This window comes from Fulmarus glacialis, unplaced genomic scaffold (assembly GCF_000690835.1).
Source record: "Fulmarus glacialis isolate BGI_N327 unplaced genomic scaffold, ASM69083v1 scaffold9750, whole genome shotgun sequence".
NCBI lineage: Eukaryota > Metazoa > Chordata > Aves > Procellariiformes > Procellariidae > Fulmarus > Fulmarus glacialis.
In genome coordinates this window covers 1-24,152 of record NW_009185783.1, presented here as the reverse complement: position 1 = coordinate 24,152, position 24,152 = coordinate 1, and the positions used below count along the sequence as shown (strand labels likewise).

Below are 24,152 nucleotides of genomic sequence, written 5' to 3'. Positions count from 1 at the left end.
ATCAAATAGTTTTTAACAATATATTGAAATTAGCACATGGCATTTAACTCCCTGTTTTATACTCTCATCATAGATTTATAGTATTGAATCCTTTTATTCTGTTACTTAGAATTCCGAGTGATGAATTTGAATAATGCTTTCTTCTCTCAAGGCCCATACACGTATAGAGATAGATAGAGATATATAGTTACATCAGGGCTACTCTTGAAGAGGGGATCAGGATGTACAATCTTTTGTCTGTTTAAAAGATTACTGCTTTAAAAGTGCAGTCCTATCTGCAGTAGATTAAACATTTTTTTCTTGTAATGCAAACTTTATAGATCTTTATGTTGCTATGTATTTTATGTTTTGTTTAATTGTTAATCTCCAAGTGCCAAATAGATTTTTTTTTTTTTTTTTTTAAATACAGTGAGTTCCAATAAAAACCAGTATTAGTTAATCCTTTTTGTTGTCTTCAAATAGTTCAAAATAGTTTAATGGCTCAGTTGCGTGTGTGATTTTGTTCTTCTCCTGGCAAACCAAGGTCAAGCCTATTTTTAAACATCATCTTAACCTCCACATATGATCGACATTCATTTTTGCCACAGTTCTCTGCTTAGGTTGTGTTACCTGGTTTGATTTTCCTTGGATGAGCAGTCTGTGGTGTCTGGCTGGCTGTGACCTAAGCTCTGAGCTTAGTAGCTGTTTCTGAATTGTTGGCATCTGTAAGATTCAAGTTTAGGTCTCTCTGATTTATCTGTGTAGACCACTGCCAGCTGTGGCAGGCTCTTCCTTTTCCTCCTTTCTGTGGGAATGTGCTGGCCAGGCTCCAGTCTCCCCTTTTACGTATGCTGAGAGTTTCCCTGCATTTTATCCCATTGTGCATCCAGGTGTAAGCTCCTTTGACTCCTTTTGGTACTGTAGCAGGGGAAGGAAGGCAAAGGGGAAAGGAGGACGATGAGAGGAGTCCCAAACTAAAGCTGGAGGGGAACTAGAACAGTGAAAAGCAAGTAGCATTGGCAATCCTGGCGTGTTCCAGAGCTAGAATAACTAGTGATGAGACAGGCTGCCTTGGTACTGCCACGGAAGATGCCTCACCTGTGCCCAGGTACCAGAGAGGGAGTGCTAGCTGTAGGAATAAGGCACGGTAAGTTGGTAGTTCTGCACGTGAGGGAGGCGAGCTTTTCAAGTAGTGGGAAAGAACTACAGAAGAAAGCAGAAATGTAGAAACAAGGGTAATGCTAGTATTAAATGCTGATGGAAAAATGGTTTTGAAGTTTTAGGGGTAGGATTGTCAGTTCTCTCTTCCCCCCCTTCCCCCATCCCACCTTTTCTTTTTTTTTTTTTTTTTTTTGATCCTACAAGAACATGGGATCTTGCAGTGAAGTTCAGACTTTTTATGGAAATCTGTGAAATCATTGCCAAATATTTCATGTCATTTTTACAGATACATTAAACAGCAGTAAAAGAATTGGAATTTAAACGTTCAAGCTTCTTCCAACCTTAAGTCGTAGCAGTGTATTTTAATCTTTCTACTGAAAAGAATTCCATCTGTACTAGGTTTTGTATTAGCTCTGTCATACTTTTGTACATTCTAATGAAATATATTTTCTCGACAGGGTCATGTTGGTACAACGGCAACCAAAAAAATTGATGTCTACCTCCCACTGCACACAAGCCAAGACAAACTACAGCCCATGACAGTTGTGACGATAGCAAATGCCAAGGTGCATGACCTGATTGGACTAATATGCTGGCAATATACAAGTGAGGGACGGGAACCAAAACTGAAGTAATGTTCTTTCTTTACTACCTCTTGATCTCTAATTTTCTTCTCTGCAGCCCTTTTGCATAATGAAATGGATTTCCATGTCAATGTTTTTATAGATAAATCTTAGAGAAACCACCTACACATTTATCAGTATTTCCTTTTGAGCAGTACACATGCATCTATATCCATTTCTCTTTCAATTAAACTACCGGATACTGTATAATGATAAGCATATGAAACCATGGATCTGTAAATGAATCATAATTTCAAAACACTCTATGTAAAAATAATATAAATCTTATCTCTTTCGGTGTCATGGAGACATTTTTTATTTCATGTCCCATCTATTTTTCGGTAGTGTTCTTAATGGCTAAGATCACAAGGATGTCAAATAAAATCCAGAACTCATCTGTAACTCCCTCTTTTGTTTGTTCTGAGAGAAGGTACCCAGATTCTGACTCTGTTTGGTCTGCACGGTACCAGTTCCTCCTACAGATTCATAGAGAGAAGAATCGCTGTACTGGGTGACAGTGTGTCTTGGAAGTACTCTTAGTGTTCTCCCGAAACCATGGAATAGATTTTAGCCATAGTGAGTATATCTGAAAACAAGTCATGGAACTTCAGCATTATCACTTACTTGCTTTCTGCTGTCATTATGCTGACATAATAACTTTAATTCATTATACACGTGTTAAAATATTTCTGCTTTTCTAAGAATTGTCAGGTATAGGGGCTAAAGGTGCTTTTCTTTCTCCAGGTTATCATCCTGGAGATAGCACTAAAATAAAGATATGCAAATAAGATCCTGAAAACAAAATAAATACAATTTTTTTTTCGAAATTGTGAATAAAGTTGCATTCTTTAATTCAGAAACCTCTGTCATGCAGTATTTTATAATTTCTGCAAGACTTTGACCTCAGTCACATTGGCTCTTTGCTGTAAAGAGCAGCATCTATGTTGTCCTCAGAAATTTTAGCTTCAGTTAATCAATGGATTTTTTCAGTATCTTTAGTAATCATGGCTTATGTCTTCATTGTGAAAGAGTTCTGCCCCTAAGATTTCTGTGACTAAATAATGGATTGGATTTGCTGTGCTGGAGAACTAGTGTTGTCTAGTAAGAGCCATTACTTTATCATGGAGGTGACATAGGGTATTTAAAACAGGTACTTCAGAGCCGCTCATCTGAGCAACTTTGGTTTTAAAACAGTTCTGTAAAATACTTCAGTTTTTGCTGGGTCATAGAACATAAAATAAGAACTTAAAATAGTTTATTATGGAGTTATTAGTAACAGATACTAGTGTGTGACTTTCCTAGTGCAAGAAGGTTAAGAGTTTTGTTTGTTTTTTTTCTATAGGAGTCGATTTTCATTTTTTTGTTGTTCCTGGAGTATTTGATGAATGGGTGTTTTTGTACTGAATTTTACAGTTTGCTCTTTCAGCATTTTTCAGAAGTGTTTGAGGACTAGTAGTCTTCTCTCCGATTGTAGCACAATTGTAAGGGGGAAAGGGAGGTGCTGAAAGGTTGCTTGAACTGCCCTTCATTAGGATTAGTTGATTTCTGTTTAGTAGACACAAGGCAACCCAGAAAAGCAGCCCCTCTTGAAAACAGTTTCATGGGTATTGTTGCCTTGGATATAGGATTTCCCTTAGCTCTTCTCAACAAACATATGAGATGTTTCGGAGGTTAAACACTTCAGTTTGATTTGTCATTTTTTTATATTGGAGAAGAAATATAAAATTATTTTCAGATGGTGCCATTTCATTTGCTGTTATTAATTTCTGATCGTTGTATCATAAGTTCAAAAACGTGTCCTTTGTGTATGATTAGCTTATTTTTTAACGAGTAAGACACCACTAATGTCAATCTGTGGACACACGTATTTTTCAGGAGCACAGCACACCTCAAATGGAACAATGCCCATGAGTAGAGGTATTCCATGAAACATCATTGCCCACGGCAAAAGTCAGCAGTGGGAGGAAATGAATTTCACTGTGTGCCTTGAAGGATAAGATGTTATGATGTGTCAGAGAGTGATCATGACCAAGGAGGCTGTCTAATGTAATCAAATCTCAGGACAGAAGTAATAAAATAAATAATGGAGGCATGAGTTTCCAAGAACAGTCTAACAGCAGCAATTGAGAATCTGGGTACAAATGCTCAGAGGAAAGGGCAGAGCCTCAAGTTACAAGAAGTTTGTCTTCTTGTGTAGTTCTTAATTATTTCTCATGTCTCCATCATCTTTTTTTAACATTGCTGACTGCCTGTCCTGTAGCAAGGATTGATTTAACTGTAGACTAATTCTTATCATTTCCAAATACGGAAAGAGCTTGTGCAGGTTGCACATTCTACATTTGCTGTTGGTTCCCGGTTTAGTCAGTTGAGAGTACAAAAAGGAAAAATGGGGATCATTGTGACACTGCACTAAAATACATGTAGAGGATGCTTCAAATCTGATATACAATGTATGCAGAATGACAAACATACCCACTAGTAACACAGATTGAGAATAATGAGGAGGTTGTAGACTTTGTAATTAAGAGAAACAACCCCTCTGTCTTTAGGAAAAGAATATATTACCGCCTAATTCTTTTTCCTAAAAGGTAGATGTAAGAGTCTGAAATGAGTGAGTACTAGTTGACAGCTTTGAGAACGTTTTGTATTCAGTTAGGCTGCGTTTTTTTATTACAATTGTATTACATTTGTCTCTATTCAGTGTCTTGATATGAGGAACCACTGACTGTTAGCAGCCCTGTTCCTGGCCTCTTACAGGTGAACTTTGGTCATAACCGACTGGACCATTCTCTTGCCAACCCCTGACAGATGTGCTGTAATGATTCCACCTGCAAAGAATAAACAAAATCCCTTTCTAGGAATAAATTAATAGTGAGATGCAAAATTCAAATAAACTTCCTATTTTTAGAAGTTGAGAATGCTATTACATCTGTCAGTTGTTGTACTTAACTTTTACATTCTGTCCATAGCAAACGCGGATTCTCAAGGCTTTGTACCTTGTAATTTGAAGCCTAAAGTTCAGGACTTCGATCTAATCCTCATGGAGGTTCAAAATGCAGAACAGTTTTACCCATTGAACTTGTTTTTTCAACAGATTGTGACTTAATCTGTGTTAATGTTCAGGAACCCACTCCATGTTTGAAGACATTTGTAACCATTTTAATTTATGGGATTTAACTGACGTTGTGTATTTTCAGTGTAATTGGTGGAAGATAAGTTATTGCCACCACTATCTTTTTTTGGCACTTGGATTGCTTTGAGATCGCACTGAATGTGTTCTGTTGCCGGCGTGTCTATATGTTCCTCTGGCTTTAATGAGAATTATGTAAATGCATCAAGTACCGAATGAAAATGTTAACTTTATTTATGCAGAGCTTTAAGTGCGCACTAGGCTGCACATAGAAGAATTCTGTCAAACGAATAGGTTAGAAAATCAGCAGTGTAAGGCACTGACCACAGCTGTGGGAAGATGGGAATGGGGTGACTGTTCAGACTGGAAAGTCTCATAGCGTGAGGTGACTTGAGTTATGTTGAACTGGACAGAATGAGCATGCAGAGCCTGGTGTCTGTATTCGTAGAAATCTAAATAGAATAAGACAAGGACACGAAAATCGTGCCAGGCGTTTCTCGTTACGTAAGCAGGATCAGCTGTATCTATATTATTCACAGCCTTTTTGTTTAGCTTGTTCCTAGGACGACTGGCACCAATGCAAACCACACAACCTCCTGGCTGAGTAGGCTTTCTCTGGTTGTCAGAGCCCTGGTGCTGTACGAATTCTCTTCCCAGCACTACCTTTCACCAGTTTCCCTAAAAGTTACTTAAGCGCTCTTGAAGAAGTTGAAAATCAGTTCTACAGCAATGTTCCAGTTCTTCATAACAGTCCAGGGACTCATGGAAGTTTCTTTAATAGTATTGTAGAATTTTCAAAATTCATAGTGACAAACATTGCTGGATTACCTTTTTGTTAGCAAATTTACAGCTTACAGTAATAGTAATACATCGTTACTACCTGTTGTATGTAATAAATGTCTTAGTTGTGACAAGGTACATATAGATCACCTGGACTAAGCACTCTCAATAAAGCACAGTTGCAACCAAAGTATGTGAATTAATTGAGAAAATTGCAAATCAGGTAGTCAGTGAAATAATTCATTGTCACATCCAATCAATAAACTTTGTAAATCAACTCATTTAATTCAAAAAATGATCTATATAGATCAAGCGACCAATTAAACAATTAGCATACACTTTGCAATTAATTAATTTAAGCATCAATCATGCAATTAAAACTCCAAATTTAAACTGCAGAGTTTAGAAACACACTGCCACGTGAACATTCAAGCTATACTTCATGGCTGTGGAAAATGCCTGAATGCTGGCACATTTATAGTAAGAAAGAATACTTATTTTCAGCTCAGTAATTTAAATATTAGCATTTGAAATAGATTTTAATACTGGGAAAATATGATTAATACTCTGGTATATATAGATAATCATTTCCCTATGGGCTTTTGTTTGTGGAAAGAAAGAGGCTTAGATTTTTCTTCCGTATTTTCTTCACACCGTATCTCTTTAAAACTTTCTGTGTTATTTAGTTCTGCTTATTAGTTTATACTAACTTTTAAGTAGTTTTAGTGATTGGACTTCTTAGATGTCTAGAAAAGTTAGCTTTTCTACTAGTCGTTGCTACTATGTTGAACAGATTTTTTATTCTTCCTGTAGTTTATTACACTGTTTACCTGCCCGAGAGCCTTCTCAGCTTTTCAAGCGTACGCTCAGTAAACTTTTCCACAGTTACTTGATCTATGAAAAAATAGAGAGATACTGCTTGTTTGTCTTCAATTCTAAAATGTAATGGTCATATAAATAAATAAATTTTCACAAACAGAGAAATATTGCTTCCAGCTTTATGAAGTCATGAAACTTTTATAGATTTTGGTGTATTTTAATCACTGTCAGTCTTTCGCTTGCAGTTCAGTTAACGATGAAGTAAGACTCACTGCTTTACTCTGAGGTTTTGGGGTTTTTTCTATTACCACATGGTTATGGTAGCAAGATATGTTGGGACTTTGTTTGGACATATTTATATACATGCCATCAGTGGCTTTTGAGTATGTTACTCCTGTAATAAGCCTGTCTGCCAATTTGTTTTCTACAGCATTTAGCAACTGGTATTGATCGGCTGAACTGGATCGGTTGTCTAGTTTCCCTCCTGAATGAACTTGTTTTGTCTTTGTTTCAGCGACAACGTCAATGCCTACTGTCTCCATATTGCTGAGGATGATGGAGAGGTTGACACAGATTTTCCACCCTTGGATTGCAATGAGCCCATTCACAAGTTTGGCTTCAGCACTCTGGCACTGGTTGAAAAGTACTCTTCTCCTGGCCTGGCAGCAAAACAGTCGCTCTTTGTTCGCATGTGAGTATGGATGCTAACTTTCTCAATCTCTGGGAAACATCTGTATGTCCGTGCCACCTCCACGTCTTTTTTCTTCTCTACTTTTCTTCATCTGAATGTAGCGAAACTCAGGGGCGCACGTATTCACGGTTCTCTGCAGACGATGCCTGGTCTGGGGTCTGTCACGAGGCAGGTAGAAAAGCAAATGCTGCTGGCAGCAACTCGGGTGAGCCCATCATTGTGAGTCTAAAGCTACAGAGAAGAAAATAAGCCCTTCTGCGTATGATTAGTATGAAGAACATTGAACTGTTGCACTGCTGCTAGTAAATACTTGGAATGTACACAAAATCTGAGCTCATAATCTTCATTTTGCTCCAGCCGTGCTGCTTAGTTGTGAAAAATGTTTTGAATAATAAATGAAATAATGTATATAATAGCTTCAGAGAGTTAAAATTATAAAGTCATGCATGTTGGGTATCCAGAGCCCTTTTCAACAGGTATTAAGAACTGATCTTGCTAGTGATTTTTAAATTATTTTGGGAAAATGTATTGAATTTTAGCAGGGGGAAAAAAAAGTGTACTCATAGTGTTTGGGTGTTCCACATATGAGAGACTTCAAAATCTTCTTTCAAAGCCTGATAGACAAAGTAGTCAACTTGCATTTTAAGACTGGTTAGTGGACTGAAAAGCAGGGAATTTTAAATACAAATTAGTTGCAGAGTACATTAATAACAATGCAGTGATTGAGGAGAGATATGAGCAGTAAATGAGCATGCCAGCTAGAGCAGGACTGGATATACCACTCTAGAGTCCAGAAGTATTTTGAAGAAGAATACCCCGTCCGCCACTGAAACTTGAAGCTGTCTGGTTTGTAGCTCAAGAAGAATTTGCTGTATTATTATCAGTGAATTAGGGTTTGAGTGATATATACTATGCTTGATCACTTTTATTTTTCTTTACTTGTGAGTGAAAAATCTTTTAAACCATCGGAAGGCCTTAATTACTATAACAAAATAGTAGTAGCATAAGCCACTTCTTACTTGGGAAAAATATTTAATGTTTGGATCTCTTGAAATGAAAATGCTAATAGGGTTTTCCTGGCTATTGGACATTTTTTTAATTCATAAAGGATTACTTACATTTCATAACCATACAGCTGCTTCTGGTTTTGAATAATCAGACATTTTAAAAAATTTCTGAGCTATTTAATTACATTTTTATATTCTTTATTGTGGATTGTGCTTCTTAGAGACATTCTAAAGCATCCTACTGAAAGAAATTTTCAGAAATCCCACATGTATTTCCCAAAGGCCCATTCACTTCATTCCACTGTATTAGGTTATTGGAAAATAAAATATTCTGTCAACAGTATTTACAAATAAGTTATTCAAGGTAAACATACTCAGCTGTGCTGAACTGGATGCAGTCATGTGGAATCTGATACAAGGAGGAAATGAAGCAGTCTTGCCAGTCATATTACAAGGTCCGTTTTTGGTTTGTGCAGGTTACAGTCACACAGTTGAGCCAGGCAACTGACTTCTCCATCTGTGGAATTGCGGGATGTTTAGTTCCTTCCACCTGACTGAAGAACGCTGCATGTTTTCTCTGAAAGAGGGAATCTCTCTTTCACCTGCATGCATTTCTCTGGAGTCAATGCTATTGCCATGGATTTGATTTTTTTAATTTTATGATTCTATGATTCTTTTATCTTCAAGATAAATCTGCATTATCAGTATCCCCAGAAAAATTCTAGCAGGTATACAGAAAATTCTATTCTAATTCCATGCAATCAAAAAGGATCAGGAGTGTTTATTGCAGATAGACCAGTTAAGAAGCCTGTATCATTAGAAGATTCTAAATTGTTGATGACTTCTAATTTCGAAAAAGTCCCCTTTCTTTCTCAGCTGCCTCCTATCCACATCCCCATTGCCTGTACTCAGTACATGGATAGGGATTAGTACTTAAATGCAGTGAACACATGAGGTCTCAGATTTTGGACGTTAGCTTGGAGGAGGTGGAACTGGTGTTCCCGTGTGGAGCCCAGAGACCTCAGCAGGATCCTGGCCGGGCCAGCAGTTCACTGACTGGTGCTTGTAGCAGGATTAAGGTCCAGCTGCAAATTCTGCAAAACAAATGTGAAATCTTTTGCTTTAACATAATTTGTGCTCATGTGAGGACCTTCTTTCAAACTTGGGAGGTCCTGCTGATTAGAAATAGGACAACTGCATCATAAGTAGTAGTGCTTTTCTGAGAGGTTTTTTTTCTGTGTCCACATGTTAATTTGAAATTGCTTGTACTTCCTGTGTAAATAGTTATTTGTAAATAGTTAGATTTAAGTTAGAATTTTTAATGTGTCCCCGAGAATAGAGAATTACTTGATCATCACTTCATCAAAAGATTGTTACTACTGTGAGTTTAAATGTGCGTGCTATCTTATTTTTGTAGGGATTTGTTGTAAATTCTACATCTTCTTCCTTCCCTGTCATCCTACTAGTGCACGTAATTGTGTTTTTATATTTTGCGTTTCTTTTTTTTCCTCCTCATGCTGAAGTATTTCAGCTGCTGCTGGGTCAGGCTTGTGACTCGTAATGTTTATTAATATTGAATCACTGTTGAAAAAAGTTGATGCTTCTGAGAAGCTTCATGGTGAAGCATGGTGTTTTATTTCAGATCTCACCCGTCCTGCATATTGGATATATTTTCAGATGTTGTGCAGTTACCGAGCTGACAGTTATGGAATTCAGCAGGACATGTTTGAGCACAAACAGTTTGCAGAACTTCATACACTTAAACTCCTGCCAAGGCAAACTCTTAGCCACTTGAGTTAGTTATAAATACCCAGTGGCGGTGGTTGGAAGTAGCCCACAGTGCATTTTATATTCCGAGCTGAATGTGAATGTCTTTGTGGCTATATAGAGTAGTAAATAATTGAGTTTGATTAGGGAGAGGGACCTCATTATCCCCCCACCTGTGCCCAGCTGGTAGGGGAGGGTCGAAATGAAGCCATTAGCTGTCTCTCTTACTGGCATCTCAAAGAGCTCAAATACATCTGTGTCTTATTTTCTTTTCTGGCACAATCAGTCGAGCAAGCTAAGCAGGCATGACTGAATTTGGCAAGTTCCAAGGACTCTGGCAAAGTTACACAAGGAGAAGACGGAGGGCAGTCATTCTGGCTTCTAACTGCCCATTAGTCTAGCGAGTTATGTTTTTGGAAAATGTCTGTTGTGGAAAGGAGTACTTTGTCCAATGTCAAACACAGCATTCGCAAACAGCCTTCTTTGATGTCGAGTATGATTTGTCAGGAGGAGTCAAACAAAGCACTGCATTCATGTAAATGCAGGCTTCTTGAGATGATGAAGTAATACCTGAAAGACTGAACGAAGGTAGCTTAAAATAAATCTGTACTATCATTAGGGTTTTTCCCCTTGGAAATTTTATTATCACAACTTGACATACTCGATCTAATGGTGTTTCGAGGAGTTGTAGCTCAGCTGCCAGTTGGCACATAGATGAAATTTGGCATACAGTTCCTCTGCTCTGTAGCACTTTTTTCTGTTTTGATATTATGTTTAAATTGCTTTGACTATTATATATATATTTTTCAAAGCAGCACTTCTGCTATACCTGATAGATTAAGGTTTGAAAAACTTTTAAAATATCAGGCTTTCATAGTACATTTACAAATCCAATTCAAAGCTTTGAAATGTGTTTTTTACTTAAATTACAGAAGCACTCCCCAAAAGGCCTGCTATCAGTTTTCACATGGGTGTAGGTAATCTGCAAAGTATATTTTAGAATATTCATAAAATGCAAATTTAAGAAAGTTAATGTAGGTGCTGAAATTAAGAAGGTAGGCTCCCAGGATAGTGAATAGGGAGGGGTAGGACCTAGGAAAGGAGTCAGAGCAGAGAAGCTGACTTGTTAGATGTCTAATGATAGCTTATAGTAGTGCCAAAATATAGCCAATTAAACCCAAGAGTGCATAGAGTTATCCAAGGCTAACCTGAGATGCACAAAACCAAGATTATTTAGGCTCAGAATAAAAATTGTGGCTGGCATAGTTATTCTGGTTCATATCACTGTGCACTTTATCTTAAAAATTACCCAGCTTAAGTTAAGTACATTGCGTCAACTGGGATTTTTAGTCTTAACTTTGACTTTGTGCTGATCAAGTGGAAATTGTTATTAGCCATTCAGAGACACTTTCAACCATGCCAACCATTTTTTGCATCAAGCTCTAAGTGCTATAAATTCCACTTCAGTATCAAAAAAAAAAGAAAGAAAGAAAAAATTAAAAATTTTTAAAAATTGGTCCAGATTGGAAAGGCAGCTTTTGGGAAAGTTCGTTTCTCATTCAGAAGAGAAGCCTTTTGTCCTTTAAGTGTTGGGTTTTTTTATTTTGTTACACAAACGGTGCCCGTGGAGAGGACACTGCCTGTTTCCATGCTGCCTCCGAGCACGTCCCCCCCCAGGCAACACCCGGCGTCAGCCCGCCAAAGCTCTTGCCTCTTCTGTTGTTTTCTTTTTCCTCTTCTGAACCTTGCCACCCTGGCTCCAGCGCTGAGGCTGTAAAAGAAGATGGAAAGCCAAGTTACCGCAGAATGATCACTATCATTAACATTCACGGGTGGTTCACTTATCATTCCTGACTGCACAGACATGGCAGCCGTTATGAAACGTCCACAGGTGTAGCACGATGATACATATTACATTGTGCCACAATGGATTTATGTATTCTGTAACAAAAGAAAAGTGTAATGAAAAAATACAGAAGGTAATCCTTTATTCCTCCACTGCACAATTTATCAGTAATGCCTGTGGATGATAAGTGCCAGGGATTTCCTTTGCTTGATTTAACCTTGTCACCCAGGTATGTTTTTGCAAAATGACAAAAAATACAAGCTAAGGAATTTCTTTGGCTTCCAATTTGTAAGCAGCAGTTTTAATTGATTGAATAGCATCTGCTCGTCTGTCCCGTTTTCTAGTGCAGTGACTTAAAATAAAGGTATCACACGTTAGCAGAGTAAGCTAAAACATGTAATTTATAATCGTAATTAAGGATATGCTGGAAGTAGGTTGAGTGAGGACAGTTCATGCCCATTATCAATGCGGAGCATAACTGGGAAGCTGGCAAGGTAAGGTGGGGCGTGTGTTTCTTCCAGAAGAGCCTCACTGTGCTATTTTCACATAAAGGTGGGTTGCGGTAGATTGATGATGTTTTAGGCGATCCAGTGCGGAGGGTGGCTCCAAGACTCCCTGCGTGTTTGATAGTGCTCCAGCGCGCTGGGGACGGCGCGGGGCTTCTCCTCCCCTGCGGCGCACGAAATGTGCTCTGACACGCTGGCCTGACCCCAGGATGACGGCAGAATCTCTTTGGTCTGGGCTTAAATCCACTCTCGGCTCAGATTTGTGGGTTTACTGAGTGCTAAGATGTCATTATTGAGGTTCTGTGGTGTATTGTTAGAGGGAAACAGCACTGCATGCTTAGTGAGCTGGAGCAAGGGAAGGGGAGAATCGTGCGTCTGAGCTGGGACGGGCGTTTCAGACCCTCTGGCTCTGTTCCAGAGCAAATATCCAAAAGTTTACAAATGCGGGGTGCACTTTACATTTCACTGCTCTTGCCAAAGTCTCGCTTGCTGGATAGCACACTAAATATAGTAAAACACAGAGGTTTTTCTTATTTTGCTTTGATCAGTAAAATAAACTTTTAAAGATTGTTCTGGGATGAGATCCAGCTTCTGAGGCAAAGAATGGCTGTGGCTCAGCCATGAGTTAGTAATAGAGTGTCAGGAAAATTAGTCTGACAGTTCTCAGGCCAGCTGCTCAATAGAAAGAATCGACCAAGTTGGGATGGCCTGAGACACGAGCGGGATCAACAGCAGCATGTGCTCTTTAGCAGCTGAGGTGTTGGGAATCGAAAGACAATCTTCTGTTCTCGGGATGTTCAGATACGTGTTGGTGTGAGCAGCCCGAGCTGGGTCAGCCGTGGTCGGTTGCCGTCGTTTGCTTTGCACCCAGCGGGAAGCGGGGCTGATCCGTGGTGTAGGCTGCAGGCCCTGCTTTGTTTGTGGGAGAACACATTTGAAAAACATTTTGTACTAAAGGAAAAAAAAAAAAATTGTGACTCCAGTCATTTTGGCCATAAAAGGTTTTGGAAGACTTTCTTCACCTTCGCTGTTTTTTTTTTTTCTGCAGTATTTTAATTTATTTTCCTATATTTTGGCTGCAGTTCTCTGGGAACCTTCTTTCTGTATTGCAGAGCATTATATGAATTACCTAAAGATGCCAGGTGTCTTTTGAATTGGTGTTCTGGTGGTTGGGTCCAGTGTGTAAGGCTTTTCTTGTAGCGCTTCATTGACAAACATCGTGTCATTTAAATAAAAGCACAAAGGTAGTTTCCTTTTTGTAATTACAGTATAATTGGATAAGAGGTTTTTTCACTTTAAAAAATCCACTAAATTTAGCTCAGCAAGTCAGTTTGGACCAGAGCTGTAATGACTTTGGGAAGCGAGGTGAACGACCAGGAAGCTGCTGGGCAAAGGCAAGGTGTTGTGTGGTGCCTGTGCACGTTGCAGGGCTCCACAGCAGCTTAAGGGAAGATTTGCTCATCAGTGAAGAGTTTAGGAAGGTCTCTGCTCACTGTATGGCATTCATCAAAACCCCTGAATCCTTGGGCTGTACGAGGATGGCAGTCTCACCACTGCAGACATGGATGGTACTCCCTCATGTGGAGCAGAGGGCTCAGTTCTGCTCGTTCTGTATTAAACACATGGCAGAAATAGAGAGGGAAATAGTAGATGCATGAAAAGGTTGGGAATATTTGGTTTGAGGACGAGTAAGATAGAGTTATAAATAATAAATGGTCTAGAGAACATAAATTTTGGGCTTTTAGGCAGTTTCATTTGGCCAGGAACAAAGGGAATTGAGAATGAAATTCAGATGAGACTAACTCACAACTGATGAGAAGGAAACGCTGTTTTATACCAGTGGCTTGTGGGACAGTCTGCTGTGGGGTGGGGAGCCCGGGGGTGTGCTGCCCGAGGACTGGGGGATGCTTTGAAAACAGACCCATCTGATATGTTCTTACAGCATAGCAGGCATTTTTATTTTTTGTAGTGCATAAATGACCACTTCTTGCGGATTTCCTGACCATCTCTTCAGCCTGTTCCAGCCTCTCTTGGCAGATGACATTAAGTTGAAAAGCTTAACTGGGGTAAATAAGGTAGCTCTGTGCTGTGAGTGGGGTAAAAGGAGACAGTGTGTGCTTGCTGTTCTGATAGCTGCAAGAAGAGCGCGAGTGAGCTGCAGGACAGCAAGCTGGTGGCCAGCATGTGCCCAGGCAGGGAGTTTGCTGGCCGCCGTGTCTGCGCTGCAGCCAGTGGCCAGGAGCAAGTGTTAATGTATGGTGAGGGCTTGAAGATGCCATTTATTCATCTAGGCTGTGTCACAGCGTGGACTAGGGATGCCACATCTGAAGTGATCTGAACTCAAACTTGTATTCTCTCTCTCTTCAAGTGACATGTAATATGGTCTTGTTTTCAATGATGTAATTGTGTTGCTTGGATTGCTTTTGACTGCCAGTTGCTTTTAAAAATATTCCAGCTGTGATATTCATATAGAGCTCTGCTCCCTGATTAAAATTCCTAGTTGCCAGATACAAAGCTCCTCCTCCTGTCTAAATAGCTTTGCAAAACAGTTTTTTCCATGCAGTGCAAATCTCTCCCTGTGGGTGCCTAGCAGCTCTCAAATTTCTGTGCTAACTGTCTGCAGTGACATCTACTGACATGAGCAGAGATTGACTGCAAGGTCTAAGGGGCAAAATTTACTGATACGTTAATCCAGTATCTCTTCTATTTTATTGTCATCTTCTCTGCTTCCCCAGTGATGCCACTTTCAATATTTGGCTGACGGTATCTTCCGTAACCGTCCCCGTGCCGTTTGCGGTGTTTCCCCCAAGTGTGGACTCTCCTGCGGACAACGGCCAGGACAAGTACCCCGCTGTTGTAAACCTTTCAGTGAGATTTGGTGCCACGATGTTCACAAAAATGTGTCCAAAGAAAGCACGTTACTTATGTTTGAAATAATGCTATACATTAATAGCGCTGAAAAGCTGCTGTTATTTCTCTGAGTGTTGTTCTTCCACTTCTCCTTAATGATTTGTTCGGTCTGCCATCGGGACGTGTATGAAAATGACATTGCAAACTGTTTCTCTTGTATGCACTGGAATGCCTAGCAGATACTTAATAATGAGTGGTTGAGGAGCTCCGCAGGTACATTTGCTCATTTTTCTTTTTTAATGATGAACATAAATTGATCAAAAATAAAGATAAATTAGGAAAATCCTTACACACCTTGAATCTCAATCCATTTTCTCCGTTTTTGTCTCTGCCTTTCTAAGGGAGTTCGCTCAGTTTCTCCTTTTACCTTACTTTTGTAGCACAACTTTGTTAATTGTTGTGCCTAACAAGTCCTTTGCTTGAAACTAACGACAATTGCAGTGAGCTGCCTGATGGTGATTGTTTTGTAAAAATGCATGTGCATCTGTCTTGCAGAAATGCTGCTCATGGATTCTCACTTATTCAGGTGGACAGTATGAAGGTCACCATGAAGGATATCTTACAAAAGGCCTTAAAGAGAAGGAAGGGATCACAGAGAGGCTCAGGTGGGTTATTTATTGTATTTTCTAGAGGGTAGGGTGCTTTTCCATGAGCATATTTTATATCTCTCTTTAACTGTTGTGAAAGATGCTCAGGTTTTTTCAGTGGGTATTGTGATTTTCAGCACCACTCAAAAGCAGTTCTGTGCACAGGTTTGTGTTCTAGATACTGGCAAAAAGCAGACAGTGGAGGAGCTACATAATGTTTGCTGCAGAGCAGTATATCCATTACTGCAAATATTTATTTATGATAACAAAGCCATTTGCATTCAAGTCCAGCTAGTGGTAATCTGAGATGATGGGTGGAAATACAGTAAGACCAGTCCTTGATAGAATTTGTATACTTTTAATTTATGTAAGAAAAATGATGCTTAGTATGATTTTAAATAATTTAAAGGATTCATCGTTACTTGTAGAGAAAAAGAAAAAATTACTTTCTGCAATGTTGTCAAAATAGTACTATTATAGTTAAGACATATCACCATTTAAAAAAAGAAAATTTACAGTACTTGCATTTGTATTTTAAAGCAATGCTTTTCAGGGTGTAAATGTGCATTCACATATATGTTAGTATGTATATTTCAAAAGTATAAAGCTGAGAGATCTTTCCAGCAACAAGAAATAATTACTGTGAGAAATTGCACCGGGTCTTGTCACGCAACAAAGGAACTTTAATATAAACCTACCTATATACTAGGTAAAGATAAGGATCTTGTCTTTGTAAATGAATGAAACCTCCTTATATACCCTTGGTTTTAACTATGGGAGAAGAAAATAAACCCTGTTCTCTTTAGAAAAAGTAGTTCAGTGCAGTTTTTAAACGAGTGTATAATCTGTCATGGATTTAATTAGCTATCTTCAGATGAGAGCTGAAGTTTTAATAAAAGTTAGAAGAGATAACACAGTGAAGGACACGGATGAGCTGTCTCAAGGCCATATTCCAAGGGAACGATAAGAGCTGTAAAAAATGGCAGAGGAGAGCAATTGAATGAAGCAATGAAAATCTGATTCTCGTAAAAAAAAAAAAAAAAAAAAAAAAAAAAAAGGCGGGGGGGTAGAGAGAGAAAGATGCTGGTAGGGGTGGTTGTAGATGAGACCCGCCAGCGTCTGCAGCAATTTGGCTGCTGGCCAGGAGTCATTGTTCACCCTCGGCTGTGGCGGCTCGGTCCAGATGTGCCAACTGCACGTTCCGGCTTTTGCCAGCTGACTGCGCCGTTTGATAACCAGCTCTCTGGATGCCCATCACTGGCCGCAGAGATAGAATTAAATGATGATGATCTTCCCACAAGTTGGGAGAGGAAACAATGCATATAAATCTTGATTTCATCTCAGCGTGAGAAGTCTTTATCCATCATCACTCATAATGAACAAGTCGTTAGCTGCGATGAATGGTGTTCTGTTTTTTCCAAACACCTCTTTTGTTCACTTTTTGGGTGACTTTTATTTATTTCCTGGGGTCAGATTTCTCTTCCCTGAAGGGAGGTGGCTAAAGGATTCACTTAGCTCAGTCTTTAAACTACTTTCCTCCTTCGTGTAACAGATGTTTTACTGTTTGTCTGTTTGAAATTTGGTTTTGCTTTTATTTTGTTACTTGTGCTCAGCAGTTTAGAAATGGAATGGACCTGTCATTTATTCCTCCAGCTAATACATTCGTTTCTACTGTCTTGGCACTCCTACTCAGAAACCTGTGTAGTAACAGGCTATATAAGCATGTATGTATCATTTGGGGTTTTTTTAATTATATAGGAAATCATACTAAATTTCATAAGAAATTACTTTTTATAAATTATCCATGTGACATCTCACCTCTTTGAGCTACGACCATCATCCCTGCTGTGGATGTAACCACAGAAGGAGTCACAACTTAAAACCTTTTGGTTACTTACAGGTATATTTACGTTTGAACATGTAATTGGATTTCTTGAAAAAGTCGGTGTTGCTTGCAGATTTCAGTTTAAGCTTGCGTATAGTTAGGTCCAGAATTAGGACCCGCAGTTGTAAGCTTCATGAATTGGAGTCACAGCGAGAAGAGTGATCGCTCTAGGGAAAGGTTTCTGCTTGAATTCCCATATTATTGAATTTCATAAATGAAATATTTTTTGTTTTGTTTTTTAAATATTGGTGAGGACTCATAATGCATTATTGAAATTGTAATGTAATACTGTCACATGGGTGAAGGGACTTCTCAGGTTAGATATTTATGTATTAAATTGGTAAATCATGAATTAAACTTTTTTATTAAAATTATCTTGCCTTATCCAAAACTTCCCTTATTCCCAATTACTTCCCTTATCCAAAACTGTGATTCATCAGTCAGCATATTTTGGGGGGGCAGGGGGCTTTGGAGGGTCTTGTCTGTCACCTTTAAAACAGCAGAAATGGCAGCTGTCTGCCCAGAGGGGTCCTCCTGCTTGCACTGCCCTCTGGATCCGAAACAAGCCTCTCAGAGTCCCCTTTGCTGCCGCGAGCAGAGCGGGGTGGAAATGCCGCCCGGGCTAAAGGACAGTTAACGCTCAGGATGCCACCGCAGTGGGCATGGCTAGACTGGAGCAAGGGTAGAAGAAGATTTTGTCATCATTCTTCATCTACCACCAGATTCTTCATATTTGGAGTGGATGTGCCTCTTACTTTCATTGGGAGAAGCACGGCTAAATGGAATTTAACATCAGACTATTAACACAGTACGGTCCTGTGCCGTTGTAGTTCAAGTCACTATTAAGCAGAGGATTAGGGTGTCAAAGTCCTGAATAAAAGATAAGACGTAATTTAGGAAAAGCATTTCTTCTCATTCGGCAACACTTCCTTTTAAGTTGATTGTTCTGATTTTTAAAAAGTACTAACCAAAAATAGACTTAACGTTTATTTAAAGCTTTTGTAACAGTTTAATAAAACTGGAATGCCTATGAACTTTTCTGCACATTTTCAATGTGCCTCCGGACCAGTCTTCACAGGACAAATGGATTCATTATGTTTACAGCTCGTGCTGTTTTCAAGTACTTGTATAAGAAACTGCTTTCTGACCTATTTTCACCACTGACTCACATGACATTTTTCAAATTGGTCCTATGTTTGTAGGAAAATGCAAACCTTGGTTGGCTGTTTTGAGTGAAGAATTTCCATTGTATAGTCAGGAAGGGGTCATGCTTTTAGCCCAGCATGACCAGGGCTAAAATAATAGACTAGTTTTCTTTAATTATTTTATTCAGCCAGTAATCTGCAGCTTACAAGTAGGTTTTTCAACAAGCAATTGAGTCACAAGTTCCTGAAAATCTATAAGCCTCGGTCACCTGTATGAGTTGATGACCTTCTGAGCTTCTCTATTTTTGACTTTTGTTTAAAAGTGCCATTGCCATCCTTGCAGCCTTGCCTACCTCCTGGAGCACGAGGCTGATAATGACACAGTTTCTCTTGACGAAGGGTCGCGCAGAGCCCAGGTTTCCGCACGTTCTGTTTCAGCACATGCACTGGCATTTGTGTAGCTGTAGTGTGAACTATCCCTGTAAAAAATAATATCAATGTGTTTGTTTCAAAATCTCATTTGTTGAAAAGACTAAAGCTGAATAAAGACTTTTGACCGCAATTTAACTTCAACGAAAGATTATTTGTTGCAGGAAGATATAGGTCAGTAGAAGGAGATAGAAGTTGGGTACAACCTTTGTTTCATAGTGGCTTGAAAGAAATGGAAGCAATATTCTGATTGTGCCTAGCTCTATTTAGATATTATGTTAGATAAAATTATTGCAAACTATTCAAACTATTTCACATTCCTTGCGCTTTTCCTTTCTTAGTGTCACAAGGCTTTTGCCTTAGAGGTATGAATTCTGAGCATTTTTAAATAATAATTTTTGAGTCAGTCAACAGAAAATGCAGGTGGTAGAATAACCTGTATGTGTTATAGCTGAGAGAACCACAGCCCTTGAGTCATTTCATAGAGGACATGGTGGTACGGAAGCAGTGCTTTGGGAGCCCGGTGACCTGTCCCACAACAGGCAGCAGCAGGGGCTTAATGGGAATACTGTATCATCTCTTGCCATGTGCCCAAATAACCAACTGGAAGAACTGCATGGGAATGGCTGCAAGTTAGGGAAAAGTCTGTAACAACTAGTCGGTGCTACATACTCGAGAAGATAAATCTGCAGAGGAAATTGTTAAGGCAGATGTTTAATTAGTTGGAGTCAGGCTGGATAAATCAGGGTAGGAACTGTCTTTGCAGATATGCTGGTGTGCCTTCCTTTTCTCTGGGCTGGTTTCATTGTCTTAAAAAACTAACTGTTCTTTTTGCTTGGGAAAGAAGCAGCAAAAACAGTCATATAACCTCTGTGTTATTGTAATGGATTCCCTTGTGTACACTCATAAAATAGAAAATGTAATTGATGTTTTCATATGGTAATGAAAAATAACTAAGTAGAATACTTTATCATCAATTTGTTTAACCTATTGCGTGCTCAGCAGCATGTACTGCACATGCATATTTTACGTGAGAGCTGGAAATAAAACACTCTTGGTTGTGGAATGAGCTCCCAGAGGAGACTGGTCTAATCCAGTGATGGACCACCTTGAGGGAGGCTCAGTGACATCTCTCATGGAAGTGAGTTTTCTCAAAATAGCCAGAATGGGAGAGAAAGAGACTAAGGATGGGGTGATACCCTAACCACGGCGGGCCACAGCAGTGAGGAGAGAAGAGCTGGAAGCTCTCTTCAGTGCTGCAGGGACCTTGCTGTGCATATCACATTGGCCTGGGCAGTGCTGAGATGCTGGGATAATGGCCCTATAGAGAACCCCAATATCCATAGATAGTTTAAGGATTGCTTTATATAAACTTGCCATGTCTAGATCTCTTTGAGAATGTTTTTGAACATTGTGAGCACTCCAGCAGCTGATGGTTTAAATATAAAATTGGTCTGCAACATGGCAGATCTACAGAAAGGGAATCACATGCTTGAAATGATGAGCATAAGAACTTCTCGTTCTTCCTGAATTTATCAGTGAAAATGTCAGATATTCTGGATGCTGTCTGGATTTTGGACATATATAATAATGGAGTCTTGAAAAGCCTTTTTAGAAGGTGAGATTTGGGTAGTTTAGTACTTGGTATAATTCTGCTCCCTAGAAATCAGCAAGAGTCATAATATTAACTTCTAAAAAGGGTAGATATTAGGCATGCTTTTAAAATCCCACCTTCATGTTTTGCAGAGAAAGTTTTGTAGGTCGTACAGATCATGTTGCGTAACTGTAAAACACCATTATCAATGTAACTTGATTTGCTTTACTGCTAAATGATTTTCATACACAATCAATCTGGTGTGTATTTCTGCTGGTCTTACTTTTACCAGTACTTACGTGTTACTCAGCCTAGGGAATTTAGGTTATGGTAGATGTACATTTTACATCGTACTTTTTAGGAAGGCTCTCAGTTGCACCAGGGAAAGCACAGTTTTTCCAAGATGAGATGCAGAGACCCTTATGTTCAGATACCACGGCACAGCTATGGCTGGGTCTGACAGCATCCCACAATGTAGCATGGCAGTAGGCAGGTAGATCTTATCAGGCTTTTTATATCTCCACTAAGGCCCGCATTCAGTATTCTCTATAAAATATATTTGCATGGCTTACAATTTTAAGAACATAAGAAAGATGATTACTTCATTCTTGATACTTTCTGTATCTTGATGCCATGGTGATTCTCAAATTAAATACGTGCAGGAACTATATGCACACTTGAAAGTTACCTTCCTCGCCTTTGAGCTCTCTCATTCCTTTTGCTCTTCAACAAATACATTCTCTGCGATGCCAGTTGCTTTTTCGTCCAGAGCTTGACTGAAGGCACTATCAATACTAATGTAAAGTAAATAAGAATGCAGAGAGAATGTGTACAGAGGCTTTGTTTTCAAACAAATTAAGCATTGATGTCAGTATATAAAAACCGAATGTTCTCAGAAGGAAATGAGAGACAAAACTAAACAATGTAAAATGCTGAAACGTTAGAATAATCTTGCCTGTTTCTGGTCCATGTCAGCCTCTCTTCATTTGAAATTTCTTGTGAACAGAGAAGCCTTGTCTGTTTAATCTTGTCTGATTTTAAGTAGAAATTCTTTGCAGAGTGAACATGCTACTGATTATTATTTAATAGCTGCTTCAAACTGCAAACATCCCTGAACCAGAAATGCTCAATCCTTTTAAGAACAAAATGCTATACAAGTTTAATTGTTATAAACAATACCTTCTGCCAACATTTCACAGACATGACCTGTATTTTCCGTAGGTTAGAGTGAGAGTTATTAACTTAGTATTCTGCTCAGTTTGGAGAAAGACTAATACTTTTTCTATAAATGAAAACAGCTGCTTTACAATAACATTCAAGTCCCTAACAGCTGTCAAGTGCTTTTTGCATTCTTTAAAATGTGTAAAGTGACCAAAAATAGTCTAAAATAATCTTACTAGTCTGGATAAGTGTATTATCTCACTGCCATAGGAAGCTGAATAATAAGGAAAGAGAAAAATTCAAGAAACAGGGATAGTTAAATATAAAAATGAAAGTCTCTATATCATATTTTAGTCTCTACAACAGAATCAAAGGAATTATAGCTGCAAAGGCCAGTTAAAATAATCTGTTCCATCACCAGGTAACTCAGAGCACAATCTATTACAATACCATGTTTTGTAATGGTTTATTATTCCTGTATTTCAGATTTGTTCACACAAAGCTGTTAAGTTATCCTTCAGAACTTGGAGAACAGGAGCTCAAAATCAAGAGTGCTGCATGAGGCTCATCTTCCATTCAGAAAGCAACTAGGGAAAAGAGATCTGAGTTTTGTTTAAAAATTGGCTTTCTAACATATCAGTCTCAGCACCACTTTTAATGCCAAATTTCTTGTCTTAAACATGCTTCTGAAACTGTTTATAAACACATTTTATTCAAAACTTACACAGGAGATAAGCAAAAACTGCAATGCAAAGATACTATTTGTGTGAAAAACCACTTATTGTCAAGACCCCGCCAGGCCCAAGGGAAATCGTGCGGATGCCCCAACGCTGAAGGTTTTCGTTTAAACCTGTCCCACAATTTTCCTATTCCTGAAATATCTCAGCAGTTATGTTTGTAAATACTTGGTGTTGATGCTGTGTGCCGTATTCGATTTGTCTTGCTCCTGCCTCCCGCAGATGCTAAGGAGAGCTGGTGTTCCCAAAGTGCCGGGAAGGGGCACGATGGCTCCGTGTCCCCGTGGCCGGAGAGAGGGAGGCGAGCGGGTCGGGGCGGCAGCGCTGGAACGCAGTGGTGGCTGCAGGCAGGGGAGGCTGGCAGTGAGGAGGCAAGACAGGAGCCATTGATAACATGCAGATTTGCTCCCTCCGTGGAGCAGGTCGTCTTCAGTTGTGAAGGCAAATATATTTCTGTGGGGTCCTCAGCGAATCTGGTATCTAGAGCGAGGGCCCGGGGTCTCTGTCGCGTGTGCAGAATGGCTCTCCTGAAACTGTGCCTTAGACTTCGAACCCAGAATCTGCTTCCTATCATGTACACATCTCCATTTTAATTTCTAAATTATTGAAAATTAGGTCATTAAAGAAGTGTAACACTGTGACTTTTAAAAATATCCCTAACAATCCCCAAAGCAGAATATAACTCTTGTAAGTTCCTAAATAGATTAAACTCCTTGGACTCTTATGCGTTGGTTGCCTTGAGATTACTGTTGGCATTAATGAATCATTTTCTCGTTATTCTCCATCAGTAAATGTTTTTCTTTCATCAGAGGATTGAGACTGTGGTGCCCAGCTGCAGGGAGTTCCTAAGGAGCCTTGCTGTGAGCCTGTGCTCACAGGAACCCATCCCCGGCCCCCCCGCAGGACCCTGCCCGGCTCCGGGCAGGGTGTCCCTGTCCCCCCGGGGCACCCGGAGCTGCGGACGCCCTTCAGAGCAGGGGTGGTGGCTCCCCTTTCCAAGGGTTGGTTGCGTGCGGCAGGAGAAGACAAACTAAAGTGCTGATTCTGAGCGTCTTTCAGATGGTAGCTGTTCTCCCAGTTCACGGTGGGGGTTACCGGGGTGTTGGAAAGCACGGAGGAGGAGCTAACGGGCTGTAGGTGTTAAGGTCGGGAACGAACCATTGAAGTCCCTCCAGGCGCAGGCCAGCGCTGCACGGCTGGCTGGCACCGCAGCGTCAGCACTGGGGCTGGGGCGGCTGGAAGCGGAGAATCCCGCTCCTCGGCTGCTCTTGCTGCTGGAAGAGCTGTGGGTCTCGCTTGGGTTTTGCTTCCTCATCCCCACCTTGTAGGGTGGGGGAATGGGACAAAAAGAAATGGCTGAAAAGGGGTGTGTGTGTGTGTATTTTTATAGCATAT

At 39.7% G+C, this 24,152-nt stretch overlaps 1 protein-coding gene across 1 annotated transcript; it reads left to right on the top strand.

Annotated features, from left to right (window-relative positions):
- The first annotated feature begins 1,601 nt into the window (after positions 1 to 1,601).
- Positions 1,602 to 16,773, top strand: LOC104076996 (target of rapamycin complex 2 subunit MAPKAP1-like). Its single transcript, XM_009578085.1, has 4 exons — positions 1,602 to 1,771; positions 7,007 to 7,183; positions 15,715 to 15,852; positions 16,671 to 16,773. The coding sequence occupies exons 1-4, from the start codon at positions 1,677 to 1,679 to the stop codon at positions 16,771 to 16,773; spliced, it is 513 nt and encodes a 170-aa protein (XP_009576380.1). The 5' UTR covers positions 1,602 to 1,676.
- Positions 16,774 to 24,152: the final 7,379 nt, after the last annotated feature.